Below are 20,051 nucleotides of genomic sequence, written 5' to 3' on the forward strand. Positions count from 1 at the left end.
ACATTTCCAGAGCTAATGGAGGAAAATTAGGTAGTGGGTGTAGAAATAAAATTAGATAAACATGGTCAAGCCATGATAAGTTCTGCTTGTGTCACCAAGTTTTTGATGGGACATTAAGACATCTTTATGAAATAAACCCTGAAAGATCTAGTACTTAGTACTTGTCTTCAAGAATAAGACTCTGTGTTCATCCTGACAGACAAACTTAAACCAAAACATCTCTTACAGGCTTCATTGATGTCCTACACTCAGCAGGTCAGCTGCAGCCTATGTATGTTCTCCTAAGGGCAAGAACAGGAAATGTATTCAAGTGCTCTCCAAGCTTTACTGTGAGTTTTCTATCTGAGACACCTTGAATATCATGGAGGAAAAATGCCACACAACCAACACTCTGTTCCAGAGCAAAAATTACCCAGGGCAATGGTGGAGCTTCTGTCCCTGGAAGTGTTCAAAAAATTTGCAGATGTGGTACTGAGGACCATGGTTTAGTGGTGGACTATGGCAGTGTCAATGGCTGGGCTTGCCCTCAGAGGTCTTTTCCAACCTTAATGGTTGTATGAAAAACAGTCTTGCAACTACAGCAGGCCAAAAATTCAAATGATTACTAAAAGTTTATTAGAAAAGAGCAGTGACTTTTTGCCTTTTCTTAGCATGAACCTGAAAAGAGCAGAATCCTACTGGAATCCATCTATTTTGGTTTTTTTTGGGGGGGATGGAGGGTGGATATTAAAACCTACTGAAGCTGAAGATGGCAGTCCAGGCCCTGGATGAACTTTCAATTTCCATTCAGGCTGCTCAGCTTAATAGAGAAGCACAATATTGTTACAAGAGAGCCAGCTTGCAGCAAACCAACCAGGAAAACTCCATGTTAAAGATAGATTAGTCTGCACTACTAGCAGGAGAGTTAATCTTAAGAGAAAACAAGGCATGCACATCATCTTACTTCCTCTGGTTTGGACGCACCTTATCTTGGCCACTTCTTTTACCCTGAAACCACAGGTGAGACATATTTTGTACATTCAGCCCAAACACCCTTCTACAATGAGTGTAACAAAAGTTAGAGTTAGATGTTAGAAACAAGTTCTTTACCATGAGGGTGGTGGGATATTGGAACAGGTTGCCCAGGGAGGTGGTTGGGGCCCCATCCCTGGAGATATTCAAGGTGAGGCTCCACAGGGCTCTGGGCAACCTAATCTAGTGAAGGATGTCCCTGCAGAGGGGGTTGGACTGGATGACCTTTGGGGGTCCCTTCCAACCCAGACCATTCTATGATTCTATTCTATGATTCTTCTCAAAAACATAATGAGAGGTGTGATGAAAGGAAGAAAAAGAAGTGATTCAGGGAATAATAAGTCATTATTGCACTCAATTTTCCATTGCAGGGAATGTTCTTATTGAGTCTTTTCAAAACTCTTCTTGTGATTTTTTCATGTGAAGATGATCTAATGGGATTAAAAAAAACCAAAGCACCTAAGCATTGGCTCTTCTGCCTTCCAGTTATTACCTAGAATTCAGAAATGAAGTATTACAGAGCAGAGAGTGGATTGGGCATTTTCCCCATTAGCCAATAAATAAAGAAAATTTGCGAAGAATCAAAAATAAATAAATGACACCATTCACATTCCTCCCCTCAGCGTTTTTAGAGCAATGAGCTATACTTCATGATGTTAGTGCTTTAACACCTTGTATCTCCCACCTTTGGTATTTCTCCTGCTGCTGATTGCAGCACTCAGCCAGGCTGGCTTTGTTCCCATATGCAAAGCTAATACTGGGTTCCAAACCTACTGCCATACAACACCACCCTCCAGCTCAGCTTCAGCAGGGAGAAACCCACATCATTTCCCACGACAAAACATTCAAGCTAACAAAAGAACCTTGCGACTGCTGCTCTCTGGAGGATGCATTTCGCGGTTGTCAAGGCAACTCGCTCTGAGCAAGCTCACAGATGCCCAGCAGGGAGATCTATTGATAACAAATTTTCGACAGGCAAAAGTGATAAATGAAAAAATATTTAACAACAGTGCTGAATTCCCACCACACGTGGAAGGGAGGTGTGTACACACACGGCACACGCAGCTGCTCTTTGGGTACTGCACGCTCAGCGCCCCATCATGTCCCTCACTCCTGAGCTCTACTGACACCTGCTGGGAAAAGCCATGGAGAGCTCCTTCCTGCAGCCCAGCCTCCGGGAGATCCACAGCTCTGCTCCCACTGCACACCAGCAGCCGCTCCCCTCTTCTACAGCAGATTCCACCTGGCACCCCCTGCTTTGCCCACACAGCCTCGTTCAGCCATAAACAGCAAACAAACAAAGTGCCAACAGAGAGCAGCCCTGGCTTCAGTCTGCGCTGCAAAAGATTGTGATAGAGGAGGGTCACCAGCCCATGGAGTGACTGAGCAGGCTTTATCTTGTGTCCCCAGACTGTCTTGAGATCTGTTGAGCAGAAATGTCCTCCAGCCACAATTCAATCAAAATCTCTGCAACAAGTTCTCACCAGTTCTTTGTGAGACCCCAACAGGCTCTTCAAACGTCACCAGGTGATGGAATGAAGCCATCTCACTCTAGCCCACTTGTTCCAAATGATTCCGTTCCCAGTTCTTAGATTAACCCAAAGCCACAGCAGGGCTGCAGGTCACACACTGCATAGCATGGAGAGACCTGGCAAAATGGGTGGTGAGAAGCAAGGGAAGGAAAAGTCTGAATAGTAATGTGCCAGTTTCACTGTTGCAGCCCAGGAGGCTTTGCCTGCAAGTGTGAAATTAATGCTCAGTTACATCTGTCACTACCTGGACTCTACACAAGAAGCATCAGAGCAACTCAAATCTCAGACAAATCCTAGAAGATGTCACTGACAGAGCTGGCAAAGCTCACACTAAGAATGCGAAAAGGAGAAACTGAAATCATTTATACAAGTCTTGAAGAAGGACAAGAAGCCCTGTTGAAGTTTCCAGTCACGAAGCTCACCAGGCACTTTGATCAACAGGCTGAGCCATTAGCAAGTGTTTAATAAAGTAAATAAATCCAATAAATCTCAGGTCAAAATCTGAAGGGAAAAAAAAATAGAAATCACCCATTCAGTGGCATGTTCTCCATCATTGTGACAGCTTGTTTCTTACATTATTGCATTTCCAGCTCCATGTAATTATAGATGCCATGAAGGACTATCAATTTCCTAGTTTATACAACTTAATTATCAGGATGCTGAGATTTTGAAATGAGAAGAGTCCATTTCTAAGCCCCAGCAAGACCTAATCCTTCATCAGACTGAGTTTTAAGCTTAATACCATAACCTAATGCAGGCTTAGAATTCATTAGTAGAGAGTTTTGTAGTCATGGAAACCACACAGAGAAGAGGAAGTTGGAGCCTAAGCTCTGGATGATTTAGCAGCCCAGCAGTTCTAACCAGAGAGGGGACAGCACAAGGTGACATCTTGGTCCAGCCTGAGTTGTGTCCTTGATGGTGCAAGTCAAGAGCGGGAAGGAACTTTCTTGGCCATTTGACCTGTTCCCCACAAAAAACATGCTGAGCAATCTGGGGAGGTGCTTTGGCATGAAAATTCCTGTGAAACACAACCAAAACCAACCCCAAACCCTGGCTCCTGTGCGTCTTTCCTTGGCTTAAATCTGTGCCCTCTAACTGATTCTTGCTCTGTTCAAGAAGAAATACCAAATCAACTAAATTTCAGAACTTTATGCACTAACGAATGTATCTGCACGTATTTATCCACATGGAAAGGAGCAGGCTTGGATTAGACTGCAGCAGGTGGAAGATGCCTACATAAGACACTGCAATACAGCAAGAGACACCTGCACCAGGGAGATTGGCTGTCCCATGGACATGGTCGTGGATTCATGAAGTTATACAGCTTGTTTTGCAGCCAGGGAGTCCCTGCTGGAATTGCATCAGAGTAAAATACCTCTGCAGCAAGGAGAATAGGGACAGGCTGCTCAGAGAGCTGGTAGAGTCTCAGTCTGTGGAGGTGTTCCAGAATCATGTGGACATGGCACCTCAGGACATAGTTTAATGGCCAGGGTGGTGTTAGGTCAATGATCTTAGAGGTCTTTTCCAACCAAAACAATTCTATGCTTCTATGAACACTGAAAATGTGCAAATAATCAGAAAGCACTCATTTATTTTCATGATGGTAATCTCATTCCTAAGAATAAGTCTAAAGGTACTCTCCCTCAGCTTCAAACCATCTCCCCTTGTGCTACTGCTAGACACCCTTATGAAAACTCCCTCTGTAGCCTTCCTATAGGATCCTTCAAGCACTGGAAGGCAATTAATGAGATCATTCACTCCGAGATTTCCATGGAGGTCCATTCCTCTCACCCAGCACATAAAGTGAAGCACAACAAAGGCAGAAAAGCAGCTAATTAAAGAATTTGTGAGGCATCTGAAAGTCAAGATGAATTGAGTGAAATAAAGGTGAGCGGAGGCAGTACTTGCTTGTATGGCTGCAAATTATTAAACTGTTTGTTTAAAGAAAGTATTATAATCAGTGCCAGAAAATTAAATATCTTGATTAAAGGAGTGCATGAAAAATGTTATGCTGAATTTTATCAAAATGAGAGTGGAATTTAATTTTAACTTAACTTGATACATACATACAAACAATTTGCATGATTTCTTTCTTTTCAGGACTTCTGCTACAGACAGCCTCTTGCTTTGGGAGCTATTTCACGTTCTGTACTGACCTCTTGTGGTTTCTCACTCCGAGGAGAAATTCTTTCCTCAAGCTCAGTATCACATTCAAGGGATGTTTGCTAAGCATAAAGGCAATAAGAGAATCCCAAAGGGCAACACAACAGCTCAGTGTACCACACAGCATCTCAACAGGGCTGCTGATTTGGGGGGGGTTTAAAACCACCTTCACTAGTCAATGTATTTCATTTTACATTCTACTACTTTTTGTGTTGCTGTATGAAAGTTAAAACTGGATGAAGTACTTGAAATACATGATGTCTAAAATATCTACAATACCATATTCCCTAGAAAATGCAGACAATTAAGTCAAGTGACTATGAAAGATAATTGTTTGAAAAGGAATTTTCAGGGAATATTGCCCTGGACAGCAGATATCTGGCTGTGTGCAGTGAAATCCAGAGAGGGAAGAGTTTCCAGTTACCCATTTGGCACTGTCAACATGTTTAATCTCTTTAATAATCCTGTGGCCACCTGAGTCTACTTTGCTTTCTGCATTGATTGCCAAACGTGCTATCCCTTGCAACAGAGCAGTGTCTAACTAGATGAAATGTAATTAAAGAGGCTGCCCAGGAATACTATTCAAGAATTTTTGCAGAAATATTCTGTGGCAGTGGTAATAAACCCCTCCATAAACGACAAATATGATGCTAGAACAGCAAATCCCCAAGTGTCAGGAAAAAAGGAATAGTTTATATATGCTCCTTCCTTTTTTAATTATGCAAACTGCTGCTGATTTGCAACAATAAAAAACAACCACCAACAACAAAACCGATAAAACAACCCAAAACCTAGAGTGTAGGATTTGCTTTTAAGCATAAAACTCATCTCAATATGGGCAAAAATAAATTAAAATTCTGCTCTAAAAGAATTTGTAAGGACTCCAGCTCTACCTGGATCTTAGTGCAAATCCCTGCAATCAAACACCACAGCCATGAAAAGCTGCAGACTAGGAGTGATCTAAAACCCTGGGATTCTGTCACCAAGGCTTAACGTGCTTTGAAATTATTTAACACACACAAGCACACACACACAGACAGATGGAGGTGTTTTCTATATGATGTTGTGAAAATAATCTATTCAAATATGAACTTTGCTGGTGGAACACAAGCAGCATAAATGTATGATCCCTCCCAGTGCCTGCTAATTTCATAAATGAGTATTTTTGCTGTTTGGCCTTGCTCACAGCATCCTCACATTTGCTATGGTATTCAAAAAATCATTTGACTGGTTTCTAGCTCACAAGTGTTACATTATCCTCAGGAACACAGCCTTCCTTCTTCATCTGCTCCTGCTGTTTCCTTTCAGTTCCAATCTTGTAAACTTGGGAACACAACCTCCCCAGCAGTCCCACATAAACTGATTACTTACAGAATTATTTCCAAAGACATGCTAACATCAGGGGTGATTAGTTTGCAGAATGCAGCATGCAGGGATGCTTCTGAGCTCAGGTTAGTGATGGTAAGTCACTGTCAGCAGCAAGCAGAGTGGGGATTTGTAAAGGTGTTGAGAGAAAAGGCAGACAATAAAGAAGGAAGCATTTTTTTCACCATGAAAAAATGGAATTCTTGAGTCTCCTCTTCACATCGGAACAGAGAACCAACTCTCTTTGCTGGATTTCATGTTTATATTTAACAGGGACCAAGTAAAAATGTTGCCTATGAAGCAGGAGCTGTAGGAAACCATTCGGCTGTTTTTTAAGGTACTCTCCTATGATGAAAACATGAATTGACCAAGGACTTCTGTCAGCTTGTATCACTGCATTTCAAGGTCTGGATTTTACAGTGAGGTGACAACACAGTGTTAGATGCAACTTCATATATATCCCAGCTGCATTTTTTTTCAGGGTAGTTCTTGCTCTGGTTGAAAATAGGTTAGGCAGAGAAACTGCATTAAATAAGTTTCATCAATGAAACCACTATGTGGCTTTGATTTCAGTTAAGGAGAGATGCAAAGGATTGAGGAAGGGTACAAGCTCCTGTACAAGCTTTTCTGAGCTTGATACCAGATAAAGACTCAAGGTTAAGACAAAAATAAGTGACTGATTGCATGACTAAAGATCACTGCATTAGGAAAAATTTGGTCATGACAAGCAGTCTCATTTTCTGGTTCACTATCAAAATATTTGGTAAAATCATGCATCAGTAATATAATGTAAGTATGAAGTATTAGAAATTAAGTATTTTAAGCATTGAGCTATAACACGAACTGCTATAGGTCAACTTAATTAGTAAAAATCCCATTTCAAGATGATAGTGGCTTCAGCAACCTCAGAGAGAGAGTCTTAAGACAGTTTACAGCTTCAAATTGTAAGTGCAATTAAATTTCATTGCAATTAAATCACAATGAAATTTAAAACCAACTGCAAATGTGATTCCTGTCAGTAACCTTTGCTTTAATAAAGCAAGATAATTGGTTGGAGAGACATGCAGATAAAAAAAAGTCCACACACATATGTTCTCAGTGCTGACAGTGTACCTTTTATGGCAGTAATTCAGTGATGTGGTGATCAGTGAAAGAAGTAAAATGGGATGTAAAGAGGTGAAAATTGGTATTTCAGCTACCAGAGCAGCTGTGCATGTAGGTAATATTTGTTATGATATAATATACTCCAACTAGCACATGGCAATATATCTAGTGTATTATATCATAAACCATGCATGCTGTATCATGTAGGTTTATCTGTTTCAATATACAGTGAACATGAGCATAATTTGATCCATGGAAGTCATTTAAAGTTCCATGAGTGGTTTTCAAATTAAAGATGCACCATTTTCCATGAGCAGGTGGCATTCATTTAACTGAGTCCTTCAAGAGGAAAAGCACATTGCATCTGCTGAGGGTTGATGACCCTCTTTTTGCATGTAAACTTCTAATCTGGGGAGAGTATTTTGTGACCAGTTGTGGAAGATTCATACTTCAATTGCTTTTTTTAACCATTAGAAAAGCTTAAACTGAGGAGGGAAAACCAAGTGCATCCTTAAAACATGGTGAGGATGAGGCTGAATTCAGTAAACTTCAAACATTGGTAAAGAGGAGTGTGTGAAGAAAAAGGTGTAGGAGAACACCAAAGAGAAAACTACCTTGAAGAAGTGGATATTTACATGACAGTCCTGGAAGAGACAGGAAAGGGAGAAACACTGCTTCATTAGTAAAGGGCTGGCAAAGCAAAGCAACAACAATTAGTAGCAGAAGTAAACAAACAAAGACACAGCAGCAAGAATACAGAAATGGACACATCTGCTATGCACAGAAAAATCACAAAGAGGAACTCCTGGTGTTAATCACCCCAACAGCAGCACACTCCAGCAGAGCACAGTGAAGTACAGGTCTTCACGCAGCTGCTGATCAATGTGAACCTCAGCCTTGTGCATACATATGCGTCATGCATGAAACATTCCTCCTGTTGTCAATCCACTGCAATGCACAAAGCTAAATGCATGTCCAGATGTGTGTGGTCTGGGCCCTTCATGACTAATGAGCACTGCAGAGGGGTGACAGCACAGCACAGTTGGGCTTGATTTTTTCCTTTTGACTGGTTTTGATACAGAGGTTTAACCTTTCTATAAGGGATAAAGAAATCCCTGCTGTCAGTAGGATTTTCTGTGTACATTCTTCACCTTAAATCACAACACACAGACTAAGAAAAGCCTTCTAGAAATCACGAACTGAGACCAGAAATGTATGTCAGCTGGTGAAGACATTTCAAATTCTCTACTTCTGAGTGGATGGGAAAGCTCTGGATAACTGCATATGGGAATTCCCCATGCCAAACTAGGGTATAGAACAGATGGAGACATCTAACAGCATCTCTATAATGCTGCAAACCATTCTCTAATGATTAAATATGCACAATTTAAAAATAGGAACGAGTGCCACAGCCAAAAAAAGCAGCTCTTCTTTTTATATCTCTATACACAGAATGAGTGTGGATTGATGTGCCACTGATATTTTGGCTGGTCATGATTTCAGTGTAGCTTAGTATCTGCTTCCTGGAAAGTCAGTTTAATCTTTTCTTCTACAATTTCAAGTGTCAGCAACATTATTTGTCTTTTCCATGTCGCCTTTGCTGAACTGCCTGAAGTTACAGGTATTGCTTCAAAATGGGAAAGCACAGGGGTTACACAGAGATATGGTGGAGATCATACTTTCTTTATTCCGTCCCCCCACCCCCCAAAAAATAATAAAAGAGTAACTGGGGCAATACCATCCCCATCATTCAAAGTCTTCAAAGAAATGTCTCCTTCACAGCCCTTACAGGGCTTTTACACAGTGACTAGAAGAACTTAAGTCACAAATTAGCAAAATCACAAGCTCCTCTACAGGTTTGTTATAGGGTTTTGTGGTTGTTGTTGTTTCATTGAAAATACTATGTTTAGTTAGAAATTCACTGGGTTCTTAAGAAGCTACTGAAACAGTCCCTGGAGTCTTCTGCTAAGGTCTTGGCTATGTGACTGCAGCATATTTAAACAGCCTCCAGCTCAGAATTAGAACAGTTCTAGGATGTCCTGACTATTGATTAAAGCAAAGAATGAAAATGTCCCTTTGACCTAAACCCCTTGTAAATATAAGAAAAAAAAGGCCCCATTAAAGCAGCAAGTACCATCCTTCTCCTTTCTAATAAAGCAGCCAGAAACTGCTTTTAAAGGAATAACACTAAAGGGAGTGTTAAAGATCTGAGTACCTGAAATGGAACAATGAGGCTGCCCACTGGCACAGATTGCCCAGAGAGGTGGTAGATGCTCCATCCCTGGAAACACTGCAGGTTGGGTTGGATGGGGCTCCAAGCAACCTGATCTAGTTGCAGATGTCCCTGCTCACCTCCCTTGCACGGGGATTGGACTAGGTGACCTTTAAAGGTCCTTTGCCACCTGAACCCTTCTGTGATTCTATGAAATGATGTATTGGTGTTCAAAGAGGGAATGCTAACGAAAGAGGTTTCTCTAGTGTTAGACTGAAACTCATCAGGAGGTTTTAATTTGCCTTGCAGTTTGTGGACATTTTCAAACACAATTTAACTCCAGCAGAACTGTCCCAATAAGAAGCCTGATGGTGCAAGAAATATTTGTCCTGTATACACTATATATATGGCCCAAGATAGGTTATTTGCTCATAAATTTGTGTCTGCAAAAGAAGTAACACCCAAGTTTGGTTGAACTAAACTTGTCCTGTGTACTGGAGGAGTTTAGCAGTACATCAGAAGCAGAAATATCTCCACCTCATGCGTCACTGGAGAGGTTCTAGGTATTTATAACCAAGCCTGATGGCCAAGCACCACATTGTCCCTGTTCTTCTATTTAAAATGGTAAGGCATTTAAAAAGTCGTTTTCTTTAGGTTTGTAATAATAGTTATGTTTAGAAGCACTGAGATGTCACCAAAATGTCACCGCTGACTGTACACTTCCAATTTTCAGATACAATATCCACCCTGTTCTGAACTCTGCTTCCTCTTTCCTTATGTTTCAATCTGTTTAAAGGAAAACTACGGGTCCAGCTCCTGCACAAGTCTTCATCAGCAGTTCCACTGGCACAGAGCAGCTGAAAATATAATTTGAGCAATGATAACCTGAGAAGAGCCAAAGTCGCAGCATGGGGTCTCCACCCTCACCAGCCACAGTCCTCGGGAAACAGTGCACAGCCAGATCACAGCACTTCCTGGCAGCAAAAAGAGCCCATCAGGCAACTGGACAACAGTAAGCGCTGCTCCTGGGTGGTTTATCAAGTACATGGATCAATCCTAGAAAGAGGAGTCTGGAAATAGAGCATAGAGCCAGTTTGGGCACCTTCCCTGGGTATTCTGCTTGCCTTCTTACTATATATGGGTCTATGGATCTGGCCCAAGATGTCAACTAATAGATGAAAATGGTCCCTGCTTTTATGAACCCCAACTGGTAATTATTTGTCAGAAATATGTAATATATTTCTGAAATGAGTAATTATCTGAATAATGTCATCTTATTGAGGAGTGATTTGGTTCCTATTAACTTAATGAAACGGAACAGTACAAAGCTAACAGCCTTGAAAAGCTGCTGGCACCTGATACCTCAGCTGAAATCTCTAACATCAACACAATTCCAAGGTGGCAGCCACAGCAGTAGATGTGGATCTGTCACCCCAAGGAAGCACATCCCAAGGTCCAGCAGAATGGCCCCACATGGACTTCCATGGTGGGAACAGCAGTCTGAGCTCTCTCAGGAACTAAGGGGATGATTTTGATTATACTGAACACCACACTGAGAGCTACACTGAAGAAAATGATTAGAAGAAAAGAAAATGCCTGACACCTTAAGAGGACTATTACATGTCTTCCCCACAGATGCCTTAAAATTAAGATCATATGAGCAGCAACCTATTCCCTCATAACAACTAGCTTGGATCACTTCAGTTACCAAAGCTGATTGTGATTGTTCCCATCACTTAATATACTTTGTGCTGGGTAAATGTATCCACACATAAGGATTAGAGCTACTCTGTTCTTGTTTTAATTAAAAAAAAATATTAAAAAATAAATCACTGATATGGACCATAACAGCTGCTTTATGTTTTTAATAACATTTGCTGTGATGGTACTGTGGAAAGAAGGGCACAGGCAGAATAATTACTCAGCCTGCTTGTAAACCAGTATCACTCTGCTATTACTCTAAGGTGATGGTTAAATATAAAGAAGTGCTTCACTAAAGCAGTAACATGACAGGGAAAAGGGCTTGATAAACCTGAAATAAATTCCTTCCACAGAAGTTTTAGAATTTGCACATTTCTGTCCCCCAAATAAAAACTAAAAGCCAAACCAAACCAAACAAAATAAAAACCCCCAACAAAACAAGCTAAACCAGCACAATGGCTTAAACAGCAAAATCATCCTGCCACCCAAGTCACAGCCAGGTGTGAAAAATACAAGGTGACATGATCTCAATATTCTGCTTTTTGCTTTGCCTAGCAAAATCCTCTAAGAGGAAAATCCATATATGAGGACTGGTAGCTCCTGCAAATGAAAGATTTGCTAGTTTGGGTCCATGGAGCCACCTGGGACTGTTGGGAGTTCCCATGGCAACCTCAGCATGGACAATTATTGGAGCAGCTCCAATTATTCTGAATGTGCCTGTTGAGAAAGCAGTTTTGTTTTGAGGTGGCCACAAATAATGCCATTCTGGGGAGAGAATTCACAACCAAAGGTTAAAACCAAATGAAAAACAGTGACAGATTTTTATCCTGCCTCCACTTCCTCCAGCAGTATATTTTTATCTCTAAATATTAATGCTGATGTATCATCTATAAATCACTGAAGACTGCTTTGGTCATACTGCTAAATGAGCAGACAATTGACTTGTTAAGTTGTAGTGAGAGGTAGGACCCAGAAAATATGAAGATTAATTAAAATCTGGTAGACAGAAGATACTGCACTGCACCTCTGAGTAATATACTTCGATTTCTGTATACTGGAAAAGTTCTTATAGGTACCACATAGTATATAAAAAGAAAAATCCTTGCAATAAAACCTAATAATAATTAGTGAGGTCACTGAGTGATTCCGTTAATGAAACAATTGTTCTCTTCAGCTCTCTTCTCTTTTGTTTCCAAATCTGGTCCCATTTCATGGATAGATCTATAACTACCAGGCAGCTGGTAAATCTGCAAGTGGTTTAGATCTGACAGAACGGGTCATGAGGAAACCTTCTCTCATGACAAATAAGGTTTTACTGTTTAATTAGCAATGCAAGTGAAGAGAATGTTGGAATCTACTATTTACTTATTTATAATAAGCTATTTTATCGTAAATCTTCATTGAATCAATGACTTACAAGAATCTGTGCCAGAAGGTCCAATAAAGTAAAGCAACAGCAACACACCAATGGTATTTCAGTGACTAATAACCATGCTCAAGTAAGAAGTCTGGGTTGTTGAAGTGGAGCTAGAAGGATGTGACAGGACTGTGTAACCAGCTAGAAATCAATGAGAGCTGGAGACCAAAATCTTTTAAGATGTCTGCTGAACTATAGACAGGGACAGATGTTTCAGGAATTCTCATGGATTTAACAGGAGGTGGCTCCTGTGTGCTTGCAGTGATTCTACTAAGCATATTTCTAAACTTTAGTCAGAAGAGTTAGTTTTGATTTGAGCAACCTGGTCTAGTAGGAGGTGTCCCTACCCATGGTAGGGGGGTTGGAACTAGATGATCTTCAAGGTCCCTTGCAACTCAAGCCATTCTGTGATTCTATGATTCTAGAAGGGCAAAGTTGGTTTTAAGAATGTTTTAGATGCTGGGGTTTAATTCTGGAAATTCACATCTACCAGTTTTCTTTTATAACCTGCAAATATTCTTCTTTTTGCTTAATATTAAGCAATGGAATTCTCATCCTGAAGTTTCTCTACTCTTGCCTAGCTTAGGTTTGTTTAAAGCTCTTTACTCTGAAGACCACCATTACTCATTTTACGAATCTGCTACTTGTAATGCAATATTTTGGTAGGAATTGTTGTAATTTTGTACTCAAAATTAAATCAGGGTGGCTTGGATATCAATCACACTGTCATATATTGAAAAGTAGACCAAGCACCACAAACACAGACTTGATTAGCAAGGCCTCTGAAGTTACTCTTTGCTGTAAGTGATAAATGGGAAGATAGCCATGCATGACCTCTTGGTTTATCTCTATTCTTAATCTTCTTGACAAATACACTCCCCTAGTAAAATGGCAGTCAAGATCTGCAATCTTCTTCCTGTAAGGTTTCAAAGTTGATTTCATAATGGGGAAAATATTTATGTAGATGATGTCACCAAATCACAAATAGCAGCCTGTTTCTCAGTGCTCTCTACTTTTTCCTTCATATAGGGTTTCTAAAATAAAATGGCTATGTCAGCCAAGATACAAATCAGAAGAAAAATAATGTAAAAGATGATCAGAATTAGCACCACTTCTGTGCCATACCAGAATAGCTAATAAGTGAAACACCACCATTAAGACATCTGTGCTGTTAATTTTCATAAGCCATTACAGTAATTCCCCTTGAAACCAAGTAAGGACATTACTTGGAGGGTGCTGCTTCATTTCTCATGGGTTAAAATCTGAGAGAGAGAGGTTGATTCTAAACCCTTTGACCATGTAATACTGCATTGCATTAGCCTTAGTCTAGTTCTAATTGCAAGTTTTGTTTGGCTCCCAATATTCCCATCCAGCATCACTTCTTTTTAAAACTGTTCATTATGCAGCTCTGTAAATGATATTCCTAGAGACCCTGTGCTCACTGACAACCTATTCCCTTTCCTTGATTAATTCAGACCACTAAAATAGCATCCACCAAGCTACCTCCAGAACAAGGAAAGCCTCAAAGACATGGTGCTGAAGCTGAACTAATTAGTCTTTGAGACAGACTAATTATTCCTGAAGCAGAGCTGACCCTATGTGAAGCTGCCATTTCTGGGAGCCAGTCCAGTAGCTTTACATGATTCAACCTCTCAGGATTTCTGCTCCACTTCACTGCAGGACACAGGCAAACCTTGTCTGTGACCAAGGTATTTACAGTAGGATTAAGAAAAACAAACAAATAAAAAAACCACCCTAAGAGATTGCAAATCCAATATGCAAACATACTGCAAATAATAACTGACATTTTAAAATTTGACAATTTCAGTCATTTGTCTTTGTGCTGTCTCTGTCCTGAGAAAAACCAGGTAGATTTATACACCTCTATCACCAACATAAACAAATCCACTGAATTCAGGACTCTGTATATTGCACAGAGACATGCAGGGGGTGAAAATATTTCCTTTTGAAGCTATTCTTTCTAAGGAGGATGAAAAGCAAATATGATCTTGACTAGAAAATGACCTAGTGCAGCAAAATAAAATCACACTGGTCAGATCACAATTGTAAAGAAAAGAAAATGGAATGGAGATTCAAATACTTCTCAAATGTACAACAAAAAAATCATAGTTCATGCTGCAGACAAAAGTATGGTAGCTGATCCAAATGTGTTCAGAAGAAATTGATGCACCTTTTGTTTTTCCTCCTTGAAAGTTGAACATGTGCCGTTTTTCCTCACTTTCTTGGGTTAACCCATCTTTTATAATAACAATGTAGGATTCTGCCTGATGGTGAACATAAAAAATGGCCATTTCAGGTTGAAAGGAACAGGTGTTAAGTGTTTGTTTATGCACAACAGGTACATTAATTACTTTTTTTTTTTTTTGGATAAACAGCTAAAGTAGTAAATGTTCAACCAGAACAAAAGAGAACAACACTGTAGATTGGAATCTTTCACATCCAACATTGTGTATGCAGCTGGAAAAAAGCAGTCAAGGCAGATGAGTTGAATCCAGTACAACCACTAGCAAAACACCTCCCTCTCCAAACTATACCTTTCCTGTTGCTGGGTTTAATGGCCAGCAAATATTTTGCTGCGGTATCAGCTGCAGTTGTCAGAAAAGGCAGAGCTGCTGGCTAAGTCTGCTCTGCACCGCATGGCGAGATCATGCTTGTGGCTACCAACCGCTGCGGCTATCAACTCCAATCGGCACCGCACAAGGCAGGAAGACTGCAGCAAGTATTGCTTCTCGTTAGGGTTTCTTTTCTATTCATAACTAGCAACACCTCTTATCCTTAAAAACCTCCATACCCACGTTAAAGAGATCAGAATTTCAGATGCCAACCTTCTACAAAGATCTGAACAGTAATTAAACACTGTAAATATTTTCTTTAAATAGCAAAAGGCACTGAGAGTGAAACTTTCTAAAGTATAAAAACCTGTTTGTGAGAGTTCCATTTGTCAACTAATGCAGATACCAGTGACAACAGCTGGTAGATTTTGCAGTAAGCACAAAAAGGCATTGAAATAATTAAATCTACTTGACAAAATATTTGAAAATAACAACTTTTAAGTGTCATAGCAGAGAAAGGTCAGAAAAATTACACCAATACTGAAGGAAACCATTTGGTCCATCCTCAAGAAGCCCAAAGGCACCTACTGCTGGAACAGGCAACAGAAATACAGACTCAAACACACAGCTTTGACAGGCTTCTTTTTGAACTTGAATCAAGTGCAGAATGTGTGTAAGATAGAGCTGCACCCATTTGTGTTTTACCCTCACCTCAAACTTCTGCCGGAGTTCTGCGTTTCCATCTTCATCAGCATCTGGAATTGGGACATTATAATATTCACCTTCTTCTTGATTCAGCAGCTTGTACCTGTGGAAAAACAAAACAAAACAAAACAAATGGGGACTCCTCAGGTTTATTCCTGTTAGGTTTAAAAATCTGAATTGAGTTGCTTGCACCAACGTCACAGGTATGTGAAGAACTACTTCCAACGATCTAAACCAAACTAGAAATAGAATACTTTTAACTTAGGTTTAGATCTTTAAACCCAAACTTATCTACCAAGGCAATTTAATGGGCAAGGGAACTCTTCCTACCTATCCTATGGTATGATAGGAGATCCCCACCCTGAAGAACCCCTGTCCCCAGTGTTTCTATACCCTTAAACTATGACCTTTTTGAGAAGATGGGGTGAGTTCAACCCCTAGCTTGGTAGACAATCAGAAGACATTTTCTGAAACCAGTTCCCATGTACTTTGAAGTTGCAGAGCTATATATAACATGATACAGTTAGTAATGAATACATCATATTTGAGATAAAAATAAAATTCCTATCACAAGACTGTGTACACAGAATTGAGCTTGCAGCAGCTCCTGGCTCCAGCAGAATTTTGTATCTACACCACACTCCTTTTATTATCCTCCTTTGTTATATATAGCCCCATGTTTCCTAGGCTGAGTTGCATTTTCAGCGAATTTATAGCCTGAGATGCAGTGAAAAGCTCCCAAGAAGGCAGACTACATAGAAGAAAAATATTGGTTTTAATGGTGCTGGGGTATCATAGAATCATAGAATCAGTCAGGGTTGGAAGGGACCACAAGGATCATCAAGTTCCAACCCCCCTGCCATGGGCAGGGACACCTCACACTAGATCAGGCTGGCCAGAGCCTCAGATCCTCTCCTTCACAGCCTCAGATCCTCTCCTTCCCTCTTTCCAGAAACTCTTACCATCCACTGGCTGGCATTTTCATAAGCTCTGACACCCCAAATGAAAGGGATCCCATGAAATCATTTCTGGTTGTTCGATCCCAGTCCCACACCTCCACGGACAACCGTCGGTCTTTGTCTGTAGGCTTTAACTTACTAAAAAAGGAGAGAAATGCGGAGGAGTTTTCAAGGCAACTCTGAAATAAAGGATTCAATACATACAAAGGCTCTCCATGAAAAGGCATCAAACTTACAATGTGAACGACTCATTCCAGTCTGGGTTCAGGGTGGAACGGATGGTTTTTGTTTTTTGTTTGCTTTCATTCTTAGGATCTGGGATGAGCTTCAGTTTAACATAAGGATCTGAAAGTCCGTTTGGATCCATGGGAATTAGGTTTTTTGCTTCCCGCACTGTCAACATAAAACACAGCTCAGCTGTACAACATTACAAATCACCATTAGGAAAGCAATAGCGCCATCAAACCAGAGTTATTGAAACGTGCCGGAAAATAAAACAAGTAAGACATGAAACCCACTTGTCAGACTTGGCAGGGAAGAAACTACTTGTTGTAAAGGCAGGCTGCACTTAGTGACATTTATGAGTGCTGGAGAGAAATAAGAGAAGAGCAATTCACCATCGACTCACAGCTTCCAGGCAGCTCTTCTCCTGCAGTGGAATGATTAAATGTCTGAATCCATCACTATAAATTTTTAAGTGGGTAGCAATTCTTCGTGCTTTTATTTCCTCATCTGTCTTAGGTTATACAACTGCAGGACTGACTATCAGCTGAATACTATAAGGGCAACAGCCAGATCACAAAGGATTTCTGAAGAAAGTTTATTGGCCACAATCCCTCACTGGAAGGTACCTGACACTAACCTTCCCTCGGCTTTGTGGCTCAGTAGCTGTCAGATGGAATGGCTATAAGCATTGTGTCATAACAGCACCCAAAGTGAAAGCACAGAGAAGACAAGTTTAACTTCAGCCTCACAAAGATGGTAATGCAGCTTCTATTTTTACAATGTCAAAAGAAGGCACAAAGTGAATTAATGTATATCATGTTGTTTCGCCAAAGAGAGAGACAAGCAGAGCCAGCAATCTGCACGGGGGGCCACAGCCCAACTGGAACTAGGCAGGCAGGCAGCGGGGGGCTACGGATGCATTTATCAGGGCCCAGGCAGCTTTCAGGCTGCAGTCTGGCTGGAGTTCCTGCAGCAGCTGTGGGGTTTGTTAGACGGTTCAGAAGTCACTGCAGGGGAGTGGAGTGTTCCAACGGATAAGCAGAAGCAGAACCTCCTCCCTCATGGAGAGGACTAGCGTAACGTCTGTGTATTATTCAGATGACACACAAGATTTTACTCTGTGTTAACACCAACTCTGCCATCAGCTTCTGCTGAACCTCAGAAGAAGAGGTGAATTTTCCACATACTGTAAAATCACATCCCACTTAAACTGGTTGTGCTGGGACAAACTGCAGTGATTGAGCTGGAGATGGGGAAATTAATCAGTTATGAGCTCATAACTGGGCATCTCTAAAGCTACTGGGAGCAGTAATCCTCTGGGCTTGTTATGGACATGAAACAGCTTTCATTTGGGAATTCCTTTGTGAGATTCATAGTTCAAGATTAGAATTGTTCCTGGAAGGAAAATCACATGAAGCCTTGGGGATGACATGGTTCCTAAAGCATGAAGGAAAGCCAGGATTTCAGAGTGAGTCTGTAGAGGCATTATCCTGGATTTTGACAGTGCCCCCAGCTACTGCTTTCACAGTCTCAGCATCAGAAAGGGCTTTTAAAATTTATCTAGTGCTAGGTAGGAAATTTAGGAAAGATCAACCCTTAAGCCATCTAATATTGCTTGAGAGAAAACAGTTCCTACAAAAATCTGAACTTCAGAGTCACTTAAGACGTCAGTCACAGCTGATGTGAAAAAGGGGCATCCTTGTCAGGATCTTCAGCCACAGAGAGTCACTGTTAGCTCAAGGCACTTTCCTCCTTTCCCCCCAGATTTAAACGGCATTTCTCTACTGCGAAGAAAATCATAGACCTTCCCAGGGTTTTGACCTGCTATTTCCCAGCACAGAGGCTGAAGGGCATCCAAGCCAATGCAGATATTTTATAATGTGTTGTTTACTCTCATTATTTAGAGAAGAGGAGGCCAGTTCTTGAGCAACACTCAAATGACTTGTAAAGGAGCTGAAGTACATCAATTCAAAGAAAGAGACATGATTTAGTGGGCATAGTGGTGTTGGGTTGGCAGCTGGACGTGATGATCTTAGAGGTCTTTTCCAACCTTCATGATTCCATGACTCTTTAAAGAATCTATGAAAATGTCCTTTGTTCACTCTTTAGAGGTAAAGGCAGGGCTTTTGGGGACGTTTTTGTCTTCTCGTGCTTGGTACCCGTAACTGTGCTGCCAGGTTTGGCACATGAGTTATTACTTCAAAGTCTATCTTCTGATTTCTTTTTCTCTACTGTAGTTTGGCTAAGTGATGAGCAGAACTCCCTGTGTATTCTATGGCTTCCCAGAAATACACTCTAGGAAGTTTTCCACTAAACTGCCTTGAACAAAATTGCTGAATTTTAACATGGTTATATTGGTTTTAACATTAATTTTAACAGGATCAGTCTGGTTGTTTCTATTTAAATTCTACCTGGAGATACTCAGTGTGGCACCAAGCAGAATGAGAAATTGGCTGGGTGGATGCAGAGCCATCCTCCAAGGCTCTGCTACAGACAGCTCCCTGGAGAAAGCCATCACTGATTAGCCTTGATAGATGCTGCTGAGCCTAGAAAACAACACTGACAGCAGGAGGATGTGGCACCATGTGTAAGACTACCTCTTTATTTTGCAGCAAACACAGAGAAAAGGGAAAAGAAAAAGAGCGCAAGGATTAGTTGGGGAAGGAAAGTTACAACTTATACTAAATACAGGCTGCCAACGAAGTCATTATCTCATTCCTTGTTTTAGGCTCTCTGGCCCATTTGCACTTTTGTCTGCATAATTATACCCTCAGACATCTTTTTTTCCAACTGACTTAGCACTTCTTTTCTTGAGGAAACAGCATTGATGATACCAGTGCCAAATAATGCTTATAAAGAAATAGGACCTGAGTGATCCGTCTCTTTAAGAGCACCCTGGTTTACCAGGATGTGTCAGCTTTCTGCAAGAGGATGGACAGGAAGACATTTCCTCTCCCTCCCCATCAAAGGCACTATCTCTTCTGTGTGCTTGAGAGGGGACAAGTTAACTGACAAATAACTCCCAGAAAATAAATCACATGGCTGTGGCTGTATTCTGCTATAGCTGGGATGACAGCAAGCAAT

The 20,051-nt window shown here is 40.8% G+C and overlaps 1 protein-coding gene across 2 annotated transcripts in view; it reads right to left on the reverse strand.

Moving 5' to 3' along the window:
- PRKCA (protein kinase C alpha) overlaps positions 1 to 20,051 on the reverse strand; it is a 151,666-nt gene that overhangs the window by 25,459 nt on the left and 106,156 nt on the right. The window contains exons 6-9 of one of the 2 annotated variants that reach the window (XM_054171063.1): positions 16,979 to 17,135; positions 16,746 to 16,880; positions 15,790 to 15,886; positions 7,790 to 7,819 (exon numbers count right to left, since the gene is read on the reverse strand). In XM_054171063.1, the coding sequence (XP_054027038.1) occupies positions 7,790 to 7,819; positions 15,790 to 15,886; positions 16,746 to 16,880; positions 16,979 to 17,135 (419 nt within the window). The remainder of the gene's footprint in view (positions 1 to 7,789; positions 7,820 to 15,789; positions 15,887 to 16,745; positions 16,881 to 16,978; positions 17,136 to 20,051) is intronic. The other variant, XM_009902692.2, reaches the window with a different exon arrangement.

Source organism: Dryobates pubescens, chromosome 20 (assembly GCF_014839835.1).
Source record: "Dryobates pubescens isolate bDryPub1 chromosome 20, bDryPub1.pri, whole genome shotgun sequence".
NCBI classification, from domain to species: domain Eukaryota; kingdom Metazoa; phylum Chordata; class Aves; order Piciformes; family Picidae; genus Dryobates; species Dryobates pubescens.